The sequence below is a fragment of the Xiphophorus hellerii genome, chromosome 10 (assembly GCF_003331165.1).
Source record: "Xiphophorus hellerii strain 12219 chromosome 10, Xiphophorus_hellerii-4.1, whole genome shotgun sequence".
Classification (NCBI taxonomy): domain Eukaryota; kingdom Metazoa; phylum Chordata; class Actinopteri; order Cyprinodontiformes; family Poeciliidae; genus Xiphophorus; species Xiphophorus hellerii.
In genome coordinates this window covers 18,499,351-18,519,617 of record NC_045681.1, presented here as the reverse complement: position 1 = coordinate 18,519,617, position 20,267 = coordinate 18,499,351, and the positions used below count along the sequence as shown (strand labels likewise).

General features: G+C 39.0%; 1 protein-coding gene across 1 annotated transcript in view; it reads left to right on the top strand.

Annotated features, from left to right (window-relative positions):
- The window catches only part of dnah9 (dynein, axonemal, heavy chain 9), a 164,427-nt gene that overhangs the window by 100,659 nt on the left and 43,501 nt on the right, over positions 1–20,267 (top strand). Inside the window, exons 56-64 of the mRNA XM_032575044.1 lie at positions 147–326; positions 876–1,106; positions 4,706–4,900; positions 6,524–6,643; positions 10,465–10,653; positions 12,466–12,701; positions 12,798–12,920; positions 13,304–13,508; positions 19,251–19,415. Of these exons, the coding sequence (XP_032430935.1) occupies positions 147–326; positions 876–1,106; positions 4,706–4,900; positions 6,524–6,643; positions 10,465–10,653; positions 12,466–12,701; positions 12,798–12,920; positions 13,304–13,508; positions 19,251–19,415 (1,644 nt within the window). The remainder of the gene's footprint in view (positions 1–146; positions 327–875; positions 1,107–4,705; positions 4,901–6,523; positions 6,644–10,464; positions 10,654–12,465; positions 12,702–12,797; positions 12,921–13,303; positions 13,509–19,250; positions 19,416–20,267) is intronic.

Here is a 20,267-nt window from a genome sequence, read left to right as displayed (position 1 = left end):
TATACATATATAGGCATTGCTGGCAATTACAGTCAGTTGTAGTTTTGACCTGCCTAACTGTTATCGCCAGCCTGTGCTGTTTCACTGCAGACTATATATACCAAATCTGGCTAATTCTCTGACTAAGCCCCTTGTGCTGCCCGCAGGAGGTTGGGATAGAAACAGAGAAGGTCACAAAGGAGAAGGTTGTGGCTGATGAGGAAGAACAAAAGGTGGCGGCCATTGCTGTAGTGGTCAGCGGCAAGCAGAGAGACTGTGAGGAGGACTTGGCCAAGGCTGAGCCGGCTCTGCAAGCAGCTCAGGATGCCCTCAACACCCTCAACAAAGTCAGTTGCTCTGCTATCTCACTCTCCGCCATATTTGATTTGTCCCATCACTCTTTATCTGTATCTTAATTTTTGGTTTCATTTAAAAAAAAAAAAAGAGTTGTACTTTGATCTTTTTTTGTGGACTTGACTAGTGAGAAAAGATTATTAAATCACAGGGTTTACACGGGCCTTTACTGGAATAATGCTGTCTTTATGTTTCGTCGACATTTTACTCTATCCTTGCATCCCATGCAGGTTTAAGAGCTGGCTGGGGGATTTTCGAAAACACCCTCTGTGTTTAAAAGGTGCTCTCTGTTCAAACAAGCAGAACAGACAGTTCAATCACTGCTCAGAGCTCTCTCCAGATTCCTTAATTAGAATTCTCTGTTGTCGTCTCAAAGTCAGCACAGGTTCTTCTTCCTTTATTCTAATCCCCTCCTTTTTTCACCCCCACTTTTTTTTCCCCTGCTCAGAAGACCAGAGAGATTGCACAGTTGCTCAAACTCAATTAAATCACGCACTCCCTTTTCTTAACTTTTACAATTCCCTCCTCGTTTTCCTCTTCAGAATAACCTGACCGAGCTGAAGTCGTTCGGTTCTCCCGTGGCGGCGGTGACCAACGTCACGGCGGCGGTCATGGTCCTGATGGCACCCGGAGGCAAAGTCCCGAAGGATCGCAGCTGGAAGGCAGCCAAGGTGATGATGGCCAAGGTGGACTCCTTCCTGGACTCTCTGATAAACTTCAACAAAGAAAACATCCCAGAGGCTTGCCTGAAAGCCATCCGGCCTTACCTGCAGGTGAGCCTTCCTAGTGGCTGGTGGGTCGCCAAGCACTCTGCTCCAACTTCTGCTAATAAATCCTAATTTTAGCAGGCCGTGATTATAATGACAGAGGCACATTACGGCTGTCAAGCATTAAAATGACAGCCAGAGAAAATCAAGGAGTAAATTAAGTGTTGCAAATTTAACAGCTGCCCTGATTATGAGGTTCAATGAAGCAGACACGAGGCATGGCAGTGCAGCAGATAACACACACTTCTGTTTCTTCAGAACGCTTATATAAAAACGTTCATCTTTTTGAACGAGCTCTTTGTAGCGATGTTACAAAAACATAGCTGTGTGAAAAAATTTGGACATCCTATAACTGGGCTTTACATGTAAAAAAAAAAAAAACCTCTAAAATACCTCAAGGCTTAAAGTGAGGAGTGGGGCAAATGTTCTTCAATCCGATGTTGGAAACATATGACTACAAGAAACGTCTTGCTAATGCTATTTAACCAAAAAGAGTCAGACCAGGTGTTAGAAGGCATGGTGTCTCAACCTTTTAATATCTTCTGTTCAATAAGTTGAATTATTGTTCATTAGGTTTTGTTTTCTTATCTAAAAAACGAATCAGTTGAGCTGAATTTTAACATTGTGTAATAATTTTTTCTCATTTTATTTTTACTTAAGCTTCCATTGTGACTGCCTTCAGCTAATGTTAACCTTTCAAGCAAATTTTACTGGCAGATATCTGTAGGATTATTGAATATTTTACACGCCGTATTTGCTTGACATCTGAAGCCCCTTTGGGACGTCCTTTCAATTAATCTGACAGCAGCAAAATGTGGCGAATAAAGTCTTAATGAGCACCCCAGTCAGTCTTCCTCCAAAGTCCCAGCTGAATTCTTACCAAGTCAGGTCTTGTAACATTTAAATGTCACTTTTTACCTCGTCACATATCTGCCCTGCCTCTATTCATTCGCATTAATAGATTAGTTGCAGCATTCCGGGGTGGCTCACACGTTTTATTTTTGCTCTTTACATTAAGCTTAAAAATATTCCGAGCATCAATTTGTTGTGGCACAAATAGACACTGCCAGTCAACCCCAGCCTCACATTGTTCGCATTTGGCCAAATTGTAATTGCATGACATTTGATCATTTTGGTCAATGTTGCAATAATGAAAAACAGACCAAAATATCCACCAAGTAAAACACAAGACAATGAGTTGACGAGCTAAAATGCTAGACCTGCAATTTTTTTGCATATTTAAAGTTTATTATCTAACTTAAATTTTCAAAGTTATGAGATTAGGAAATAATACACTACATATATTATGAGTTTTTAGTTATTACACTTTGTCTAGTCATTTAGATTTTTCCAGTTATCTAATTCTGTGCTGTCCAGTAATCCTCCTTTCGCTAACACCTTTTCCATAATCTTTAAAAGGCAAAAATATTTTAATTTTTAATTAAAAATTTTTTTTAATTTTTTTTAAATTAAAAATTAAAAAAATTAAATTAAATCTGGCAGTTTTGATCAGCCAGATCAAAACTGGCTGATCAAAACCAGCCAGTTTTGATCTGTTCATCATAAATTTATGAAAGGATCTCTATAGATATGTTTACCTTTTTGTGTGTGTTAGAGATACGTTCGTTTTGCAGTCAACAAATTACAAAAATGACCTTTAACGCACAGCAGGGGGAACAAGTTATTGGACTGTAAACAAATTTCATAAACGGACTTCTAATGCTCAAGAGAAAACTAAGATTCCACAAATAAAGCCTTTTTTTATTAAAGTCATACACATCTGTATAAAATTACAAATGACTTTTCATTAATGAATTTCGCAGCCAGGGGTTAGTATGCATGTCATAAGGTTGTGATGTTGGGTCCCCTTCTAATCCAAATAGCTACGTGTCCATGGACAAGGCATTTAGTCTCACATTCCCACTTATGTCCTCACCATAAGGATATTTCACTAAACTGTTACATGTAATAGATGCAAATAAATCCCCTCTTTAAGCTGCTTCTGCTTGTTTATACATCACCAATGTATCCCGCCATGTTCTACACAGATTAAGACACCTTTGCTAAACGGCACCGAATGTTCAGCAGGGTAAACATCAAGCACTTTGCATAAAAATGCATATCATACATCTCCTATTCTGTTTGAGGTGGGGTTTTATATGCATTAAAGAATATACCACTATTATTTTTTTATTTATAACCCCCCCAACACCTGAGGCATCTGGCTGAAATCCAATGGTGTTCTGTATTAATATACTTCACCAAAGTCTATTAAAGGTGAAAATTAACAAACTATCAAATGACACAAGGCAAAGTGCTGAGTTGTGTTTTAGCCTCAAGTCCTGCGACCGATTGTCTCATTAGCCTTCTGTCAACCCTACATCATACCACTTGGCCTAAAGCGGCTTTACTTTTACATGAGTCACTACCTATCTTGGTGGCTCAGAGGTGTAATCGCAGTGGGTTGATTCCAGCCCCCCCTTGCTGCCTCAGGCCTTTTAGATATTGGCCTGAAGGCATCAAGTCCCAGCTTGAAGTGTGAAAGAAACATGATCCCAATCGTAGAAAAAAATAGCTTCTTCATGGTTATGGTTTAAAATCCAAGTAACATCCTGGATTTCAAATAAACTACATCATCCTGTTCAAGATAGTGAAAAGGAATCCTAGTCATGAAAATAAATATATATATTTTTCTAGCGATACATCTTTAATTGATGATTTTATCTCAGTGTCACTTTGTAACTCATATAAAGTCATTCCAGACTTTAGGCAATTATAAATGGATTTTTTCTGGTACAGGTTTGGAGCAGAGCATTGGACCACCTGGTCTTCTACTAACAAATTGTAATTCTTACACCAGTTACCCCGATGACATGGCGGCATGTTTTACCTAATACCATTCAAATCTATGTCTGTCACACTCGCAAATTTTGCTGGATGATAAATTGTCCCAATAATTATTGTGAAAGAGCAACATTGTTTTTGTGAGACTATTTTCGAGTAATGGCATAACAATAGAAGTTTGGCTTCTCAAAGATCAATAAACGTTAATTTCGTACTTAACAAAATTAGCTGGAAGATATTTTAAATATCCAAATCACATTAAAACATGACAACCAATAATAAATAAAACTGGGAAAAAATTATCAAGCTCATTTTACTTTTTCATGCAATTATTTGCTTATTTCGACAGGCTAACTTGATTACAATAAAAGTTAAAGTCCAAATTTGAGTTATTCTATTTATTTAATATTTCCATTGAGTTTAACTGATTTCATTAATATATGTCAATGTAAGTTCTTTATGCAGTTATTTTTTACCATGAGTGACAGGGTTTAAATACCATCAGCAAACAAATGCTAATAAGTCCTGTTGGATAAAGTAACTGTTACTTTGATTTGTCTCTAGTTATAGGAAACAACGGGAGTAGAATCATTTCCCCAGAAACCTACTTTGGTTCCTGCTAATGATTCTTAGCATGGAAATGTAACAAATGACATGTTTACCAATTCCCAATTTATACCGACATGAGCGATTTGAGTGATGAACCTGACCAAGGTAAAGCGTTGTTTCAAACCGTTCTTCATCGTTTTGGTTCCCTCTAGAACCCAGAGTTTCAGCCAGACCTGGTGGCCTCCAAGTCTTACGCAGCCGCCGGTTTGTGTTCCTGGGTTCTGAACATTGTCAAGTTCTACGAGGTTTACTGTGAGGTGGAGCCCAAACGCCAAGCTCTACGCAAGGCCAACGCTGAACTGGCTGCTGCGCAGGAGAAGCTAACGGCCATTAAGAGGAAGATCAACGTAAGTTGGATTAATGTCGGGAATAATAAAATAGATTTTTACGGCGGGACGTTGTGATTGAATTTCTAGCATAGAAAAAGAAAATGGAGTTTAGAGAAACCTCTTTTTTCCTACCCCATTTTTTCAGTTCCTTCTGTTCTCTGTGTCTTAAGTTTGTCCTCCTCTTTCATTGTCTATTCTTCTTTCTTTTATTTGACTTTCTCTTTTCCTTCCTTCAATTTCCTTTCTTTATTGAATCTTTCCCTTCATATATCCTTACTTCTGACCCTGTGTCCATACATTTTTCCTTTTCTTCAACAATTCCTGATGACTTCAATCCCTTCCTTTCCTTCCCTTGTGACTTAATTTTTGTTCTCAATGTCTTCAGAATCCATTTCTTGAATTCTGGCTTTTCTTCTTTATGTTTTTCTTTTTCATTCTTGTGTCCTTCTTCCATGTTTATCAAGTCTTGAATTCTTGCTGGTTCTATCTATAAAGTCTGGCTTGTATAGAAATGTCTACCATAAATGTTCGGTGTCCTTAGAACTTAAAAACGGAGAAATAAACTAAGAACTCTGGTAATTTGAGTATGAAAAAGTCAAAAGTCTGTTTCAGAACACTGACTTCAAACAAATCTTTTTTTTTTTTAAAGAAAGTTTTGGTATTAATGTTGCAAATCGTTGCCATGATCCTTGAAGGTATACTTTTATTTGCGTTTTCCGTATCATCACTCCTACGAGTCAATATCCAGTGACAGTCGTTAAAAAAAATCTCAACTTTAGTTTTGGGCTGACTGAGAGTTGAATAATGACTCGTGAAAGGTAGACAACGCTGCCTGATTTGCGAGACATCAGCGAGGATCAACAACTCCACCAAACCCCGAAGATACGCAGTATATTAAGAATCTGATGGCGCACAGATAAAATGGAAACAGCCACAAGCTGTGTGAGCGGCGGCAGAAAGTCAGGATATGAATTATTTTATCAGCCTTTGAGTGACAGTTGACACACAAGCTCTTCCAGTAATTATACACCGCCAGCTTTCCATCAATACAAAGCTGGTGTAAGTGCTTTAAAAGACTTTTGCTGTTCATTAATCTAAAACCAAATCCATCACTCCCCCCGTCGCCGTAGAAAAGGCAGCTGTAAATAATTGTTGCTCAGTGGTATTTGACATTCAGCTCATCAGAGGTCCGGAGAGTCTCAGCGGAAAGCAAGGCCTGCGACTCTGCGGCAGATGCGCCCGGTTACATCAAAACCTGCAGAGTGCGGCGCGTCGGCTGTTAATAAGATCCAGCATGACTTCTCGCTGTCATTTTTCAGCCTTCAGTCAGATCGCCTGAGCAGAGACTGGCTTTCGGAGCCAAGGGGAATTAGCAACCCTCAAGCTAATCTACTGAACCTGTGTGCTTCTCCACCGATTAATCCTGTTTGTCCTTGTTATAATTGCTTCCATATGCCAATAAATCCAACAAAAGAGGAAAAGAGGAAAGTTTTATCCAACTTGTCTCCTCCCTCCCCCATCCGAAGCTACTTTTATAAGCCCTTATGTTTTACTTGACTTCATCAACAAATTAATAAGTGCCTAATATGTTTTCTTCTCTCTCTTATTCTTTGTATGTGTGTGTGTTTTTGGTTCTTTAAGCACCTTAATGAGAACCTAGCCAAGCTCATGGCAAAGTTTGAGAAAGCCACTGCGGACAAAGTGAAGTGCCAACAGGAAGCAGAATCAACGGCTCGCACCATTTCACTGGCCAACCGCCTGGTGAGGAGAACAGCTGCAGGATAACGTAGAGCACAGGCTAACCACTAACAAACTGTTTCCTGTTTGATTTACAAACATTGCATGTTGTAAAGGTATTCACTCCCCTTGAACTATTTCACATTTCGTTACGACCACAAACCTTGATGTATTTTAAAGGGATTGTAATTGATAGACCAACAAATTAGCAAGTAACTATATATATATTTTTACAAATAAAATCTGAAAGCCTCGTACATTTCAATGCATCCCTCGAGTTCTTCTCTGTACCACCAACTTTTCCGATTTTCTTTTGGGATATTTCTCTACCACCTTCACATATCTAGAGACTGAAACTTTTACGGCTTTTCTTTCTCTCCTCTTTTTTTTCATTTGTCAATAAAAGCTCCCACTGTGGATGGACAGCATGTGTGAACACATATTTCAAGTCTTGTCACAGGCTTTCAGTTGGACGTAGATCTGGATTTGGAGGCATTGTTTTGCTGGGAGGAGAACCTCTACTCCTCTTTCGAGTATTTTTCGGATTTCATCTCGCTTCCATCTGGGGTTCCCCTGTATTTAGCTCCATCCATACTCCTGTCCTCTCTCACTGGCTTTCCTCCCACTCATGAAGAAAAGCATTCTCACACTGAGATATTAACACCATGTTTCCCCAAAGGAGGATGTCTCCATGGTGACATTTCCCCCCTACACATGATGTTTTGTATGAAGACCAGAAACATCAGTCTCACTCTCACCTTACTAGAGGATTCTCTTACATTTTTGTGTTCTTTAGCTGTGGCTTTCTTTTTGCGCTGTTCCATAAAGATTATATTTATGGAGTAAGTGATTTACAGTGGTCATGTCTTTCATCTGATCTGTAAATCTCAAACTCCTCCTGCATAATGACCCCATGCCTCTCGCTTCTCTGTAAGTTTAAGCAAATGACCGTGTCTTTGTGGATTTACAGTTGTTCAAAGCTTGAGATATTGTTTTATAACCTTAACCCACTTTCACATCTTTACCCCTGACCTGCTTGTTATTCATTCAGAATTTTTTAAAACATCCCTGAGGGCTTCTCAGGACAGGTGTTTAGTAGAAATACGTTTCTCAGTGAAATACTGTACATCAAAGCTTGTGGTTCTAATGTGATAAAATGTTTCAGTGGTTCTGAAGACTTTTTAAGGCCTATAATGTTTATTATACCGGAGAATGAATGAAATGCTTTATTCTAGTTTTGATCACATTGGAGTTTCTGTTGTGTCATGCTTTTGTTTTATTTCTTGTAAATGTAGTCATAATGGCTGAAATGAGAATATGGAACATTTCCAATTAATTTTTTTTTTTTAGCTTTACTCGTAACACTCCTTTTCCAACTCCAATTAAAGTCCCTGATACTTTTATTAACATGCAAATGGACCTCATTCTGTCTATGTAGCAGCTTCATGCAGCGTTCCATGCAGTCTTTTTGTTCTCACACTCTTTAAACACAGAACCTAGCATTAGCACAGAGACATGAGATAGTGACTCATTCAGCTGCTAAGTCCCTCATTTGTTGACTGAAATCCTGCTTACTGTCTTTGCTTAGTTTAAAATGAGGAACTGGTACGTTAATCCAGTGTCCTGTGACTGTAATCTTGTGACACACTCTTTATATTTGTTTTTTTAAATAGAAGTATACAATACAATATACAGCAGATCCATGAGATTCATTTGCCGGAGTCTCTTGATTAGAAACATGGTTGAGGGAGGTTCTGCCTCAGTAGTCAAGGGCGCTTGTCAAACATAAAACTCTCCGTAGAGAAAAGGAAAGAATCAAATAGGAAGAATATTTAGAATGGATGCTGATCAATGAGGATAGTATTTTAAATTTGAATGTAGGTGTAAAATTAAAGTAGAATACTGTGACTAGACTGAGGGCTGCATGGTGGCACATTTATTAACAGCATTGCCTTGCAGCGAGGGGGTTTGATTCCCCCGCCTTAGTCATTCTGCACAGAGTTTGCATATTTCCCTCCTGCTTGCTTGGGTTCTCTCCAGGTACTTCTGCTCCATCTTACAGTCCAAAAAAATACTAATTTTTGGACACCCACAGGGCATCCCAACCATGAAGGAACAACTTCAGCGTTATCCTCTCAAAGCAGAGGAGCAGCGGCTCGGCCGATGACGCAGATTCTCACAAAGAATCTCATTTCTGTCTCATTTCCACAGTCTTGTTGTTTCTCACCTTCACAAACACAAAATCTTTCTAAGTATTTTTGGTCTACTTGCTAGTGCAAAGATCTTCATACACTCGAACTTGAACTTTGACTTTTCATCAAAACACAGAAGCTTATTTTTAAGTCAACAATTCCTTAATATTGATTAAAAAAAAGTAGTGCATACTACCTTTTCATATTACGGAGTCTTGCTTTAATACGAGCTCCTATTTCTGGCTGAAAAGTTACTTGTAACTTAGTTTTGTCTTATATTTGCTCTAGAAACTAGACCAAAAATACTTGGGAAGATTTTGTGTTTTCTGCAGTTCAGTCATGACCCCACATCTCCTCACCATGAATGAGAGCTATAATTGCCTTGTGACTTTTAGCTTTAGAATCTGTTCCACTGAACACTTGGCAGGTATTGGAGTTAGAAACACAGGTCTAATCATTCAGACCAGTGACAGCTGAGTGCTTTGCTACAGAACACAATTAGCTTTATAAATGTTAGCCTGGGTTTTCTGGTTTGTCTCAGCTGCTCCGGTGCTTCCTGTCAAAACTAATGGGCTCTAGACGGTTTTAGTCAATGGAGATGAATGCTTAATGATCATTTTTAAATATTAAATGGATCTTGATGTATTGCTAATATACTCAAAGTCATATTCTTTAGTCACATGGCAATTTACTTACAAGGCTTTTACGACTAAAGATTTCTCAGATAACAGTTTTTGACAGACTAATTCATAATATGTCAGCTATCAGTTTAACTTTGTAGATATAGTGTCTTCATTCAACTCATAAAATTTGCCACTCACATGGCAATGAAATATCTTTACCAGTCAGTTGATACATTTAAGTTATCTGCTGTCCAGATATGTCGATATGTACATAAGTGATTCTAAATAATATCGTCAACATGTCTTTCTAGGATTAGCATTAGGAATACAGAGCATACGTTTGCAATTATAAACGTTTACACTCAGGTATTTTTAAAGCGGTCAGGTGGCGGGACTTTCTCTCTCACATGTACGTTGCACACAGGCACAGCATTTACTTAAATCCCACCATCACCCAGCTACGTGTGCATCCACTGCTGACGACAGCTAAACAAAAAGATGAGTGTTGACAGTGTTAGCACGATAATCTAAATTATTCAGAGAAGGCTTTCAAAAGGCCTGACAGGAGCAACAAAAAGCAGGAGAGGTTGTGCTAATCTGCCAGTCAGTCCTGAATATCAATGCAAATGCACCTTGCAAGTGCACATTGTTTCCGCGACGGGTGCTGAGCTCCCAGTATATGTGTAAAAGCGTCCGGCCTCTCGAGTTTGGCAGAGATAAGATATTAGCGTGAGCCGTATTCATCAGTGTAGGGAAATTGGATCACTCCAGCGGTAAAAAGTGGAGGTGTTGGAACACGAGCCGAGATGTTATAAAGGAGATGAAAATCTAATAAAAAAAGGACTTGGAGGTTGCAAATCATTGTTGTGGTTGGGCGTTCGTGGGTTGGGTGCATCAGCAGCGGCATCCATAGATTAATTTAAGTTTGATTCGACCGAAATCTCTTTGGGGGGGAGGATATGCTGAGGAAGGAGAAGTTGCAGTGGAAGTAAAAAGGAAATGCGCTTTCTGCTCTCTGCTTGTGTTCCAGGTGGGAGGTCTCGCCGCTGAAAATGTTCGATGGGCAGAAGCGATAGAAAACTTTAGAAGACAGGAGAGGACATTGTGTGGGGATGTCCTCCTCATCACTGCCTTCATCTCCTACCTGGGCTACTTCACCAAACGCTACAGGCGACATCTGATGGAGAACTGCTGGAGGCCTTACCTCAGTCAGCTGAAGGTATGGGTGATTCTTATTTGGCGGCAACATTCCATGTCCACACGTTTTGCTTAGAATTTTTTTTTCTAAAATGTGCCAAATATTTACAGCAACGTATTTTATTTATACATTTAGATGTTTGCCATCATTCAAATATAAATTAAATGCATTTTAAATATTATTTTGTACTTTACACACCGTTTTGATGACACACATGCTCAATTTCATTGTGTCCGCAGTGCAGTATAATAGACTTCCTCATAGCTCATAGCTAATGCTATTATTTATTAAATATCATCCAAATTCAACATCCTAACAAACCAACTATGGGACGACTCCTTATTTTATGGGAAGGGTGGCAACCCTATTTATGGGTGCTAAGAAACCCCTAAAACAGCCAGTGGCTAGAATCGCCACCAGCTGTCAGTAATAATGGGTTAAAAAAACACCGTTTTTTTTTTTACAATACAGACATAAATGATTCGTAGCTATATGATGTTACAATTTCAAGAATAAAACATTATATAGTAAAAGGGACACCCTCTTTTTAAGAAAAAGTAATTATTTATCAAAATTTACATGTTTAACTATTTGTGGTCTATATGTAAATGTCCCTAACATTCATGTGGAACACATTCAGAGATGACGGTGAAAAAAGACACATGTAATTATTAATTTATCCAACCCTAAGATTGCCAATTATTCATTTCTTATTGTTAAACATGTTAGTGTTGTAACAAAATATTTAAATCTTAAAATATTAATACTTTTTTTTTCTCAAATGTCCTGAAGCCTGAAACTTTTGATAAGTTTTGCATAGTAAATACACTCAAATTTTCATTGGGGAAGTATATTGCTATTATTTTACTAAAAGGAGTAAAACTGAAACCTGGTTCTGGTACGTGACAGTGTTTTATTTAATTAAATTCACATTTTTAGCATACATGTTAAAACCTGTAACTGGAGCTATTTAGTAGGATTCTACTTGGATTAAAGTAAGTTGAAGAAAGGTACATAAATCAGCTTAACTCCTACAAATAGTGACTATTTAAATTACTCTGTCCATTGATCTGCAGCTAAAATGCTCAAGCTGTAATTTCTTTTTCTGTAAAACAGGGAAGTCAAAAGTCTAAATGTTTACTAGATATTTAATAAGTGCTTACAATATTTTACCTAGCAAGTGTTTTAAGTTATTACGACAGATACAGAGTATCTGTGCATCCTGCAAAAGTCTTAAATTTGTGTAACTGTCTGTTCTAAAACTAAATAAATTAAGGTCTTAAAGTGTCTTAAATTCTTAAATTAAGTCTGCCTTATAAAGATTAATCCTGGGTCTTAAATTTTGGCTATTTAATGTTATATATGCAATTTTCTGTCAGGCAGAAGCTTGAGTCAAGTCCAGACATCTTCCTTGCGTTCTGTGACTTGAGGTAGTTGAGGCTACCGCTAACACGTTGCTAATAAATCCGTGCTAGTTAGCTATCTAACTTTGTGTTGCATGGAAATTTATTGCCAGTTAGGAGGATTACATTTGTTTTTATCGCTGACTCACTCCTGTAGCCAACCCATACAATGCTAAATGCATTTTGTCCAAAAAAATAAAAAAATCCTTTGGCACTCTGAGGGTTAAGGCTGTAGAGGGCTGTAAGCACAAACAAAGCAGATGTTAGTAGTACAGCAGGATTCCCCAATCATCCCCTATATTTAGAGTCTCTTTGGTCTTAAAATGCATTCAAGGTTCCATTAAAAAAGGTATGAAAAAGTCTTAAATTTGACTTGATGAAACCTGCGGAAACCTTGCAGATAAATCGCTGCTTCTTTCTATGGAATCAGGTTCCCATCCCAGTGACTGCAGACCTGGTACCTCTGACCATGCTCACTGATGACGCTGACATCGCTGCGTGGCAGAACGAGGGCCTCCCGGCTGACGGGATGTCCACAGAGAACGCTACCATTTTAACTTCCTGCCAGCGCTGGCCCCTCATGGTGGACCCCCAACTGCAGGGCATCAAATGGATCAAAAACAGATACGGTGATCAGCTGCGGGTGATCCGCATTGAACAACGAGGGTGAGAAATGTTTGGGGAGGGAGCTTGGCCACGGTTTTTGCAATTGATACGGCTCAATGATTTTTTACGGAATTTCCCTCCTTTTTGCCCTGAAAGGTGTCTTGATGCCGTGGAGAGAGCGCTGGCAGCTGGTGATGTGGTGCTGATAGAAAATCTGGGAGAAACGTTGGATCCTGTTCTTGGCCCTTTGCTGGGAAGAGAAATCATCAAGAAGGGCAGGTGAGACTTAAAGACAGGCATCCGACTACACTGATATGTCACTAAATAGAAATGATTGGTAAAATCAGCTCACTGTGATTGAAAACCAGGTTGATGTTTACTTTGATATCTCTCAAAATGAAACTAATCCAGCTTTTCAATTGGTCATTTTAACCTGAGGAATAAGAAATGTTTTCTACTTGCTTACAAATGCAGTATTACAATCTTAAATATCTATGAATTTTTATTTAAATTGTTGAACACTTTGACCAACGGTGTGAGTCTGATAAAGACTGAAGTACACAAGAGTTTGGATTAATTTTGTCAGTTCATTTTAATGCAGTGACTTTTTGATGTTGTCTATATCCTGACTCTCACACCGGAACCCTCCACAAACATTTCAGATATATGAAGGTCGGAGACAAGGAGTGCGAGTACAGCCCCAATTTCCGTCTCATCCTGCACACCAAGCTGGCCAACCCTCATTACCAGCCGGAGCTGCAGGCGCAGTGCACCCTGATAAATTTTACAGTGACCAGAGACGGACTGGAGGACCAGCTGCTGGCGGCAGTGGTCAGCATGGAGAGACCTGACCTGGAGCAGCTGAAGGTAAGAAGAGGCAGAGGAATAATATCTGAAACTGTTGGGCAACAAGGATGTTTTTCATAAACGTCAAAAGAGATGTAAATGTGAATCTGAGCAGACCTGAAAGGAGAACATGACCCACTCATCGGCTTTCATCAGAGGATAAACAACGATTCGCGTTATGCTGCCTGAGTTTTACGCCTAACATCTCCTCTGAGCAGGTATAATTAAAAGAAACAGACAGAGAAGTGCGAGGCCTCCACAAAATGGGCTTAGCACTCCCGCTTGTCATTATCCATCTTTAACACAACGTGTCAGCGAGAAAACGTCTGTCTCGAAACATCACAGGAGGCTGCGAGTCTGGGCTCTTTGATTCAAAGACAATCAGCTAGCGCCTTTGATTAACGCCTGGTGGATGTCTGATAATTATGAGGCTTACTGTAGGGTGCCTACTTAGGGAAACTGCTCAACCGGATGCATGCATGTGCCTGTGGGCGTGTGCGGGCGTGGGTGTGTATGTGTGTGCACTAGCGTGGGAGTGCATGCACTGTACTGTGTGCATAAAAAATTGTGTGTGCTAACATGGCTTGTAAATGAAATGGAGTTAACCAAAAATTAGATCCACTTTAAATGTGCAAAGCGTACCTATAATAGAAGCATATTATGATTTTTTTTTTTCATGTATTGCATCCACTTTGAAAGGAATTTCACAGTTTTAGCTAGTGACACAAGTACATGCAAGCATTAAAAATAAAGCAGCAACAGATTTAATGTTAGAGCTGCAACAATACATTCACTCAAGATATGCTTCCATTTTTACTACTGGTGTATCTAAAATATAATGTATGCTGTAGCAACTACTTCCTAATTTTTCGGGTCAAATGAACAGGTAGGAGAACACAAATGGTTATTTCAAAAATACAGCAATGCTAACAGAAAGTAAAACTGACTGTTGGGATGAATAAAGCAAAATAGAGTTATTATTATGTGGTCTGCACTTAAAAGTCTCATCTGTGCCTGGAAACCAACCAATCTAAATGATTTGTTGGTGTGAAAAAGGAGAAAATGCAGATCATTTTAACTGTTAATTCAGCCAAAAAGAGTGCTTGTATATCATTGCACATTTATTCCAGAAGCTTATTGATGGTTACAAAAAACATGGGGTTCAAGTGAAACTAACAAATATTTGTGTTGTAGTATGGATAAACTTGAAATAGTTTTAACTATGTGAACTGTAAGGAAAAATAACTATGTCTTAGAGTGGCTAGTGTTTTTACTGACAGAGTAAAGGCAGTTTAATTACTATATTTAAAAGAAGAAAATGCAGATTATTTTAACTGTCAGCATAAAATGTTCTGTAAGTCTTCTGGAAACGTATTTAAGGGGTATTTGGGATCAAATCCAAAATGTTTTCTTCATTCAACTCATAAAATTTGCCACTCACATGGCAATGAAATATCTTTACCAGTCAGTTGATCAAAGAGAGAAGGGAAAAAAAATGTCAATGCCACATCAAATACATTTCATATCCTGATGCAGCAGAATTCTCAATTCCACACCATTGATCCCAGTATACATATTTGGAATGGGAGAAAATTAAAAGCAATGTTCTTACTTTAAACTTGTTACAGAACTTGATTTTTGAACAAATCTCTCTTATTACCATGTGTTTCAGTTTGCCAGGGTCGGACAGGAGCTTTATAGCAACATCCAACCCCATTTCACAACCTTTTCAAGTGTCTGACATCCTAACATAATGACTCAGTGGTGTAGCTGTGGTGGGTCGGTTTTTGTCCCTTGGTTCTTGTAAAACTTCCCAGAGCAGATCTCAAACTTTGATTCATTGTGACTTTTAAAATGAACTGTTGACGGTGAGGGGGGTAATTATGTTATTCAACTCTGATAATGCGTGTGACAAACTCGGCACACTGTGTACAATAGACCATATTTCTGGGCAACTTTTAAAAAGTAATGAGCACCACATAGTTATGATATACACAGTATGTGCCACTGTGTGAATGTAAATGGTGGTATTTAAAGAAAAACTCTCTTGATCAAAGCGCCAGTGCCTAACGATGCCTCCATGCCTTCTTATCCGCAATCTGCTCGTTTCATGCGAGTTGTTTGAAAATGGATTGGCCAATGGCGCTTGCTGTATCACAGCAATTAGTCAACACATTGACACACTTTCTGTGTCCCTAAAATGCGGCCCCTTGTTAGTTGAATGGAAAGTCAGAAATCCCCTCCTTACTCGGAACACGTCTGGCTGCCGGCGGTGTCGTGTAGAGATTAGAGTGGAAGAAATCACAGGAACCCTGTTAGCGGCCCGGACAGATTTACTCGAAGAAAATCCGCTTTTGCATATTGATGGCTTTTTTTCTGGAGTCGCCCTCATTTTCATCTGGACTTCCTGGGCAGTTCTTCATCCAGACCTGTCGCTGTCGGGTCACCATCCATGGTCCAAATCTTCATTCTTGACGAAGGGGAGAGGCGAAGAGTTAGTGGGGAGAAATGGCAGAATGCCAGAGATATTTTCAGCCTTGTGTCCTCTCAGCAAAATATTCAATGGAGTGAAATGTGATTTAATGACGCTTGTTTAATTAGCATTTCTCTCAGATCAGATGATACAGAAAAAAAACCCAACAAGATCTGGAACTCGCTTATCATTTTAATTAACACTGAAACTTTGAGGGGGTGTCGGGATCTCTGTGCACTCCCAGGCCTCCTTATATCTGAACATGGCTCGTACAATGAAGCTCTGAATGGCTTTTTGTTGTCTGTAAACAACCCAGAGTGATAACAATCATCACAATGATAGAGGAGCGCAAATTGCCTGTACCTGTTTATATTCCTCCAATATCTCTGTGCTATAATACCTTTAATGAGGTTAGCGTTGCTGCTCAGGCATAAGATGATTGCTAGGTGAAGGAGCTAGTTTTTAACCGAGCCAAATAAAGTACGACAGGCTTAAAATATCAACATGCCTTTTCCTTTGGATCTGCACAAGGCGGGTGTTTGGAGGGAGGGTTGTATCTACAACCTTTTCCCACCAAAGTTACCCCATCTTTTTTTGTCACAGTGAACTTGTGCATGCTGTGTCGCATTCTTGCACCAGACTAGCTTTTTCACAAACCTCCTTCATTAATGAGAGAAGTGTAATGCTCCGCTTCCTAAATTACCTTAACAGGGCCGCATCGTGGCACCCAGTAATCATTTGCCAAAAGAAATGATAGATGTAATATCTCATTTTAATACCAATTAGGGTGTTCTGCTGACTGGTTAATTGTTTGTTTTTCCCCAAGCTGGGGTAATTACAAGTACAATGTGCCAGAGGAAAGCTAATCGTTAAAAACTGACTCATTACTGCATCCAGTTGGGAATGTTTTAGTGCCGAAAGCTTTTCCCCCTCAAGAGCAGTGAGTGCAAGCATGTAGAAGGTCACAGTTGACTCCGTCCACCATATAAAAAAAGCCCAATGTGATCATTACTGACTCTTGCAGAAACATACTTAGCATTCAAAAATAATACCAATTTATCCTGTTTGGAAGAAGAAAATAAAACCTCAATGCTATTACAGCGTCTTTCAACTCCAACCTGGTTATTGACAACAGATTTAGAGCATGTAATATTAACAACCCAGAGGCACAATACATTTTTAAAAATTTTAATGAATTTGCTTTCATGCAAGTAAAATGAAATATTGTTGCTAAGATGGATCTCTTAATTCAACTCCTCCTTTTGTGTGATATAATTGCAGGGGAGGAAAAGAGATGTAATATTCTCTAGTGATTTTTCTAAAGTTTGTTCATTTAAAAAGAAATGAAATGTCTCACTTGTAATGATAGTTCAGTATTAATGAAAAACCAAGAAATGTGAATAATATAAAAAATTAAAAGAAATGAATAATGGGTGCAAGTCCATCCCAGTTTTCAGTGTTCTTGAAGAATAAGCAGATGTTTCTCATTCAAGGTTTTATAGTGCTTAGCCCCGCCCTCTAATCACTTCAGTACAATAGTCATCCTTTAACAGTGTATTATAAGTCAGGCAGGCCACCAGGCTCTACTTGTCTCCCCACCAGGGTAAATGTTGTGTCCACCTACGTGTTTTGATAAGAATATGTCGAGATTTGGGTCATGTTCAGTATTTCTCTTTTTCCAACCGTGGAAGATGGAGTTGATGCTAAGTCGACTATTTTTGCTAACATTTTGACCACAGGATTTTCCTCCTTTGAATCGTTTAGAGGTTCACTGGCACATCAAAACATAAGACATAACCCCCACTGACAAAAAATCTTAGCAAGGAACACTATGTCATTTGAGGCGACTCAGAAGACTTAAGTTCTGATGGAGATCTTTCTGTACATCCTGATTAGGATGTTCTAAGCAGCAGCTACGGTCCCGGTTAAATAAACTTCCTCAAGTGCCGCTTAACAACTTAAACTCCCTCCTCAGATTTTCTGTGGAATTAAGATCTTGGGACAGATTAGGACATAACCCTAATCTCTTAATTATTTAGCCTCTCTGTTTGTCTCTTGATGTCATGTGTTTAGATTTGGACATGTTAGCAGCGTCATACATGCCCCACATTTAGTGTTCTGGCTAAAGAAAGAAGATTCTCAGTGAAGGCACCCTTTACACCCTTGTTGAGGACAAAACAAAACATTGTTTTTCACAATATATCCATCCACATAAACTTTGTGCAGTGCTAATATAATGTTAGCATGTTCACTCTGATTTGGTAGGACTAGTTGATACCCTTTGTTTTAATCTGGTTTTTTCAGTCAATCATATGCAAACAAAACAAACAGCAGAGCGACGACAAGTCTTGGGGGCTGAGTTTCACTAAGACGTTTTTGGTACCAATCACTTAAAAATTCTGCGATCGGGAACCTGAGCTGATGTCCTGAATCAGAGTGGAACATCTTTAGTAATATATAAATTTTTATTTTTGATGTAGTTTTGGACATTCAGTCGTACATTTGACTGCTTTGTTATATGTAGAAATATTCAAACCATTTGATGAAAATCTAGCTCTCCCCAAAGAGTCTCCCTCCTTATAATGAAAGAACCGTAATTCAAAGGTTGCAGAAGAAGGTTTTAAGGGAAACGTCAGCAAAGCCATTATTAAGCAGAAACACGAAACCTCTATATGCTGAAATGAAGGACAAAGCAGGATGAAACAATGAAATACTTTGCCCTGTCGACTTTGTTCTCACAACGCCACTCAAACACAATTCTTTGAGAAAAAGTTTAAGTTTCTCCTCTGACACTATTGTGTTTTTAAGCTAGAACAAAGAGAAAAGACTGCCGGAGTCGAAGCCGTTTTTAGACGGCATGGTATGTTAATCCATATGATGTGAAATTCTTTGCCCACCTCCTGCCCGGCGCCTGTAGTGGTCCATAATTAAAGACATTGTGTTTTGCAAGAGATTAGTCATTATCGACGTGGGTGGGTGCGTGGTTGTTTGGGTAGTTCCCCATCAAAGCTCCCTTCCCACCTGTTTGAATCGATGGCTTCCCCACGCTGAGGTCGGCTGGCAGAAGTTAGAGGTGGGCAACCAGACGAAAGCGAGTTAATCCATCTCCGAGCTCTGCCTTCATGTGTCCTTACGGCAATGCAGAGCGTATCGACCACTTCTGCCTTTGAGGCGCCCTTCAGTATGAATGTCCTCCTATTGACCCAGCATGTGTAAAATTCCTCACATTCAAATGAGAAACCTACTAACATGTCGAAGCTTTTTACACCAAGTATTTCTTCCTTTCTTAGTCCGACTTGACGAAGGAGCAGAATGGTTTTAAGATCACCCTGAAGACGCTGGAGGACAACTTGCTCTCCCGTTTGTCCTCAGCTTCCGGAAACTTCCTTGGAGACACGGCGCTCGTGGAAAATTTGGAGACAACCAAACGCACCGCTGCTGAGATAGAACAGAAGGTTTGATATATATTAATGAAATATGTAGCTGATAGATTTACAGTAGCATGTTTCATCCCATTGAGCCCTCTTTGTTAGGAATCTTTACATTTCTTTTCTTGACATTATGTGTCCAGTCCACCCAGTAAAACGTCTACAAATCCATCAGATTAGGGGGTCATTACTTGTCCACAGCTCTCTTAGGTGAACTCGTGCTTTTCTGGCCAGCAATTACAACACTTTAACTTAAGTTTCATGAATGATTTCTTTTGTTTATTTGGCTCTATTCATGCACTCACTGTGATGTTGACAAATCAACTCCCTCTTCATTTTTAGCTCTCCAGCTGACAAATGGACATTTTAGGCCAACTAGGAACTTTTCTGGAAGTATTCATAACTTTATCCGCCTTGACAAATCCTCAATTTGATCTAAAGAAGAGTAATCCAAGGCTTTGTCCTGCCACCACCATGTTTGCTTGTGGATGTTGTTTGTTTTTTTGTTATAGGAATATGTGGTGTAGCTTTTATGCAAGACATTTGAATACTGTAGGGCAAAAATTTATGTTTGTTTTCATCAGATCATTATTTTTCTTTGGAACAAAGCAATTCTGTCTTGAAATTCCATTATGGAGAATACAGAAGATTATACAACATGGGCAAGGCAACCAGCACTTGTTGGAAATTACTGTAGCTCTTTCAATATTTCTATTGGCCTCTTAGGAGCGTTCTTGGCAAGCAATAGATTTCGTAGCTACTTTTCCCACCATAGTGCAACAGTAATAGTAATTTTTACCAAGTTCAGTTCCAAAATAATGCAGTAGTTTGGCTGCACGTTTTCAAAAAGTATCTGAAGAAAACGAGCCATAACCATGA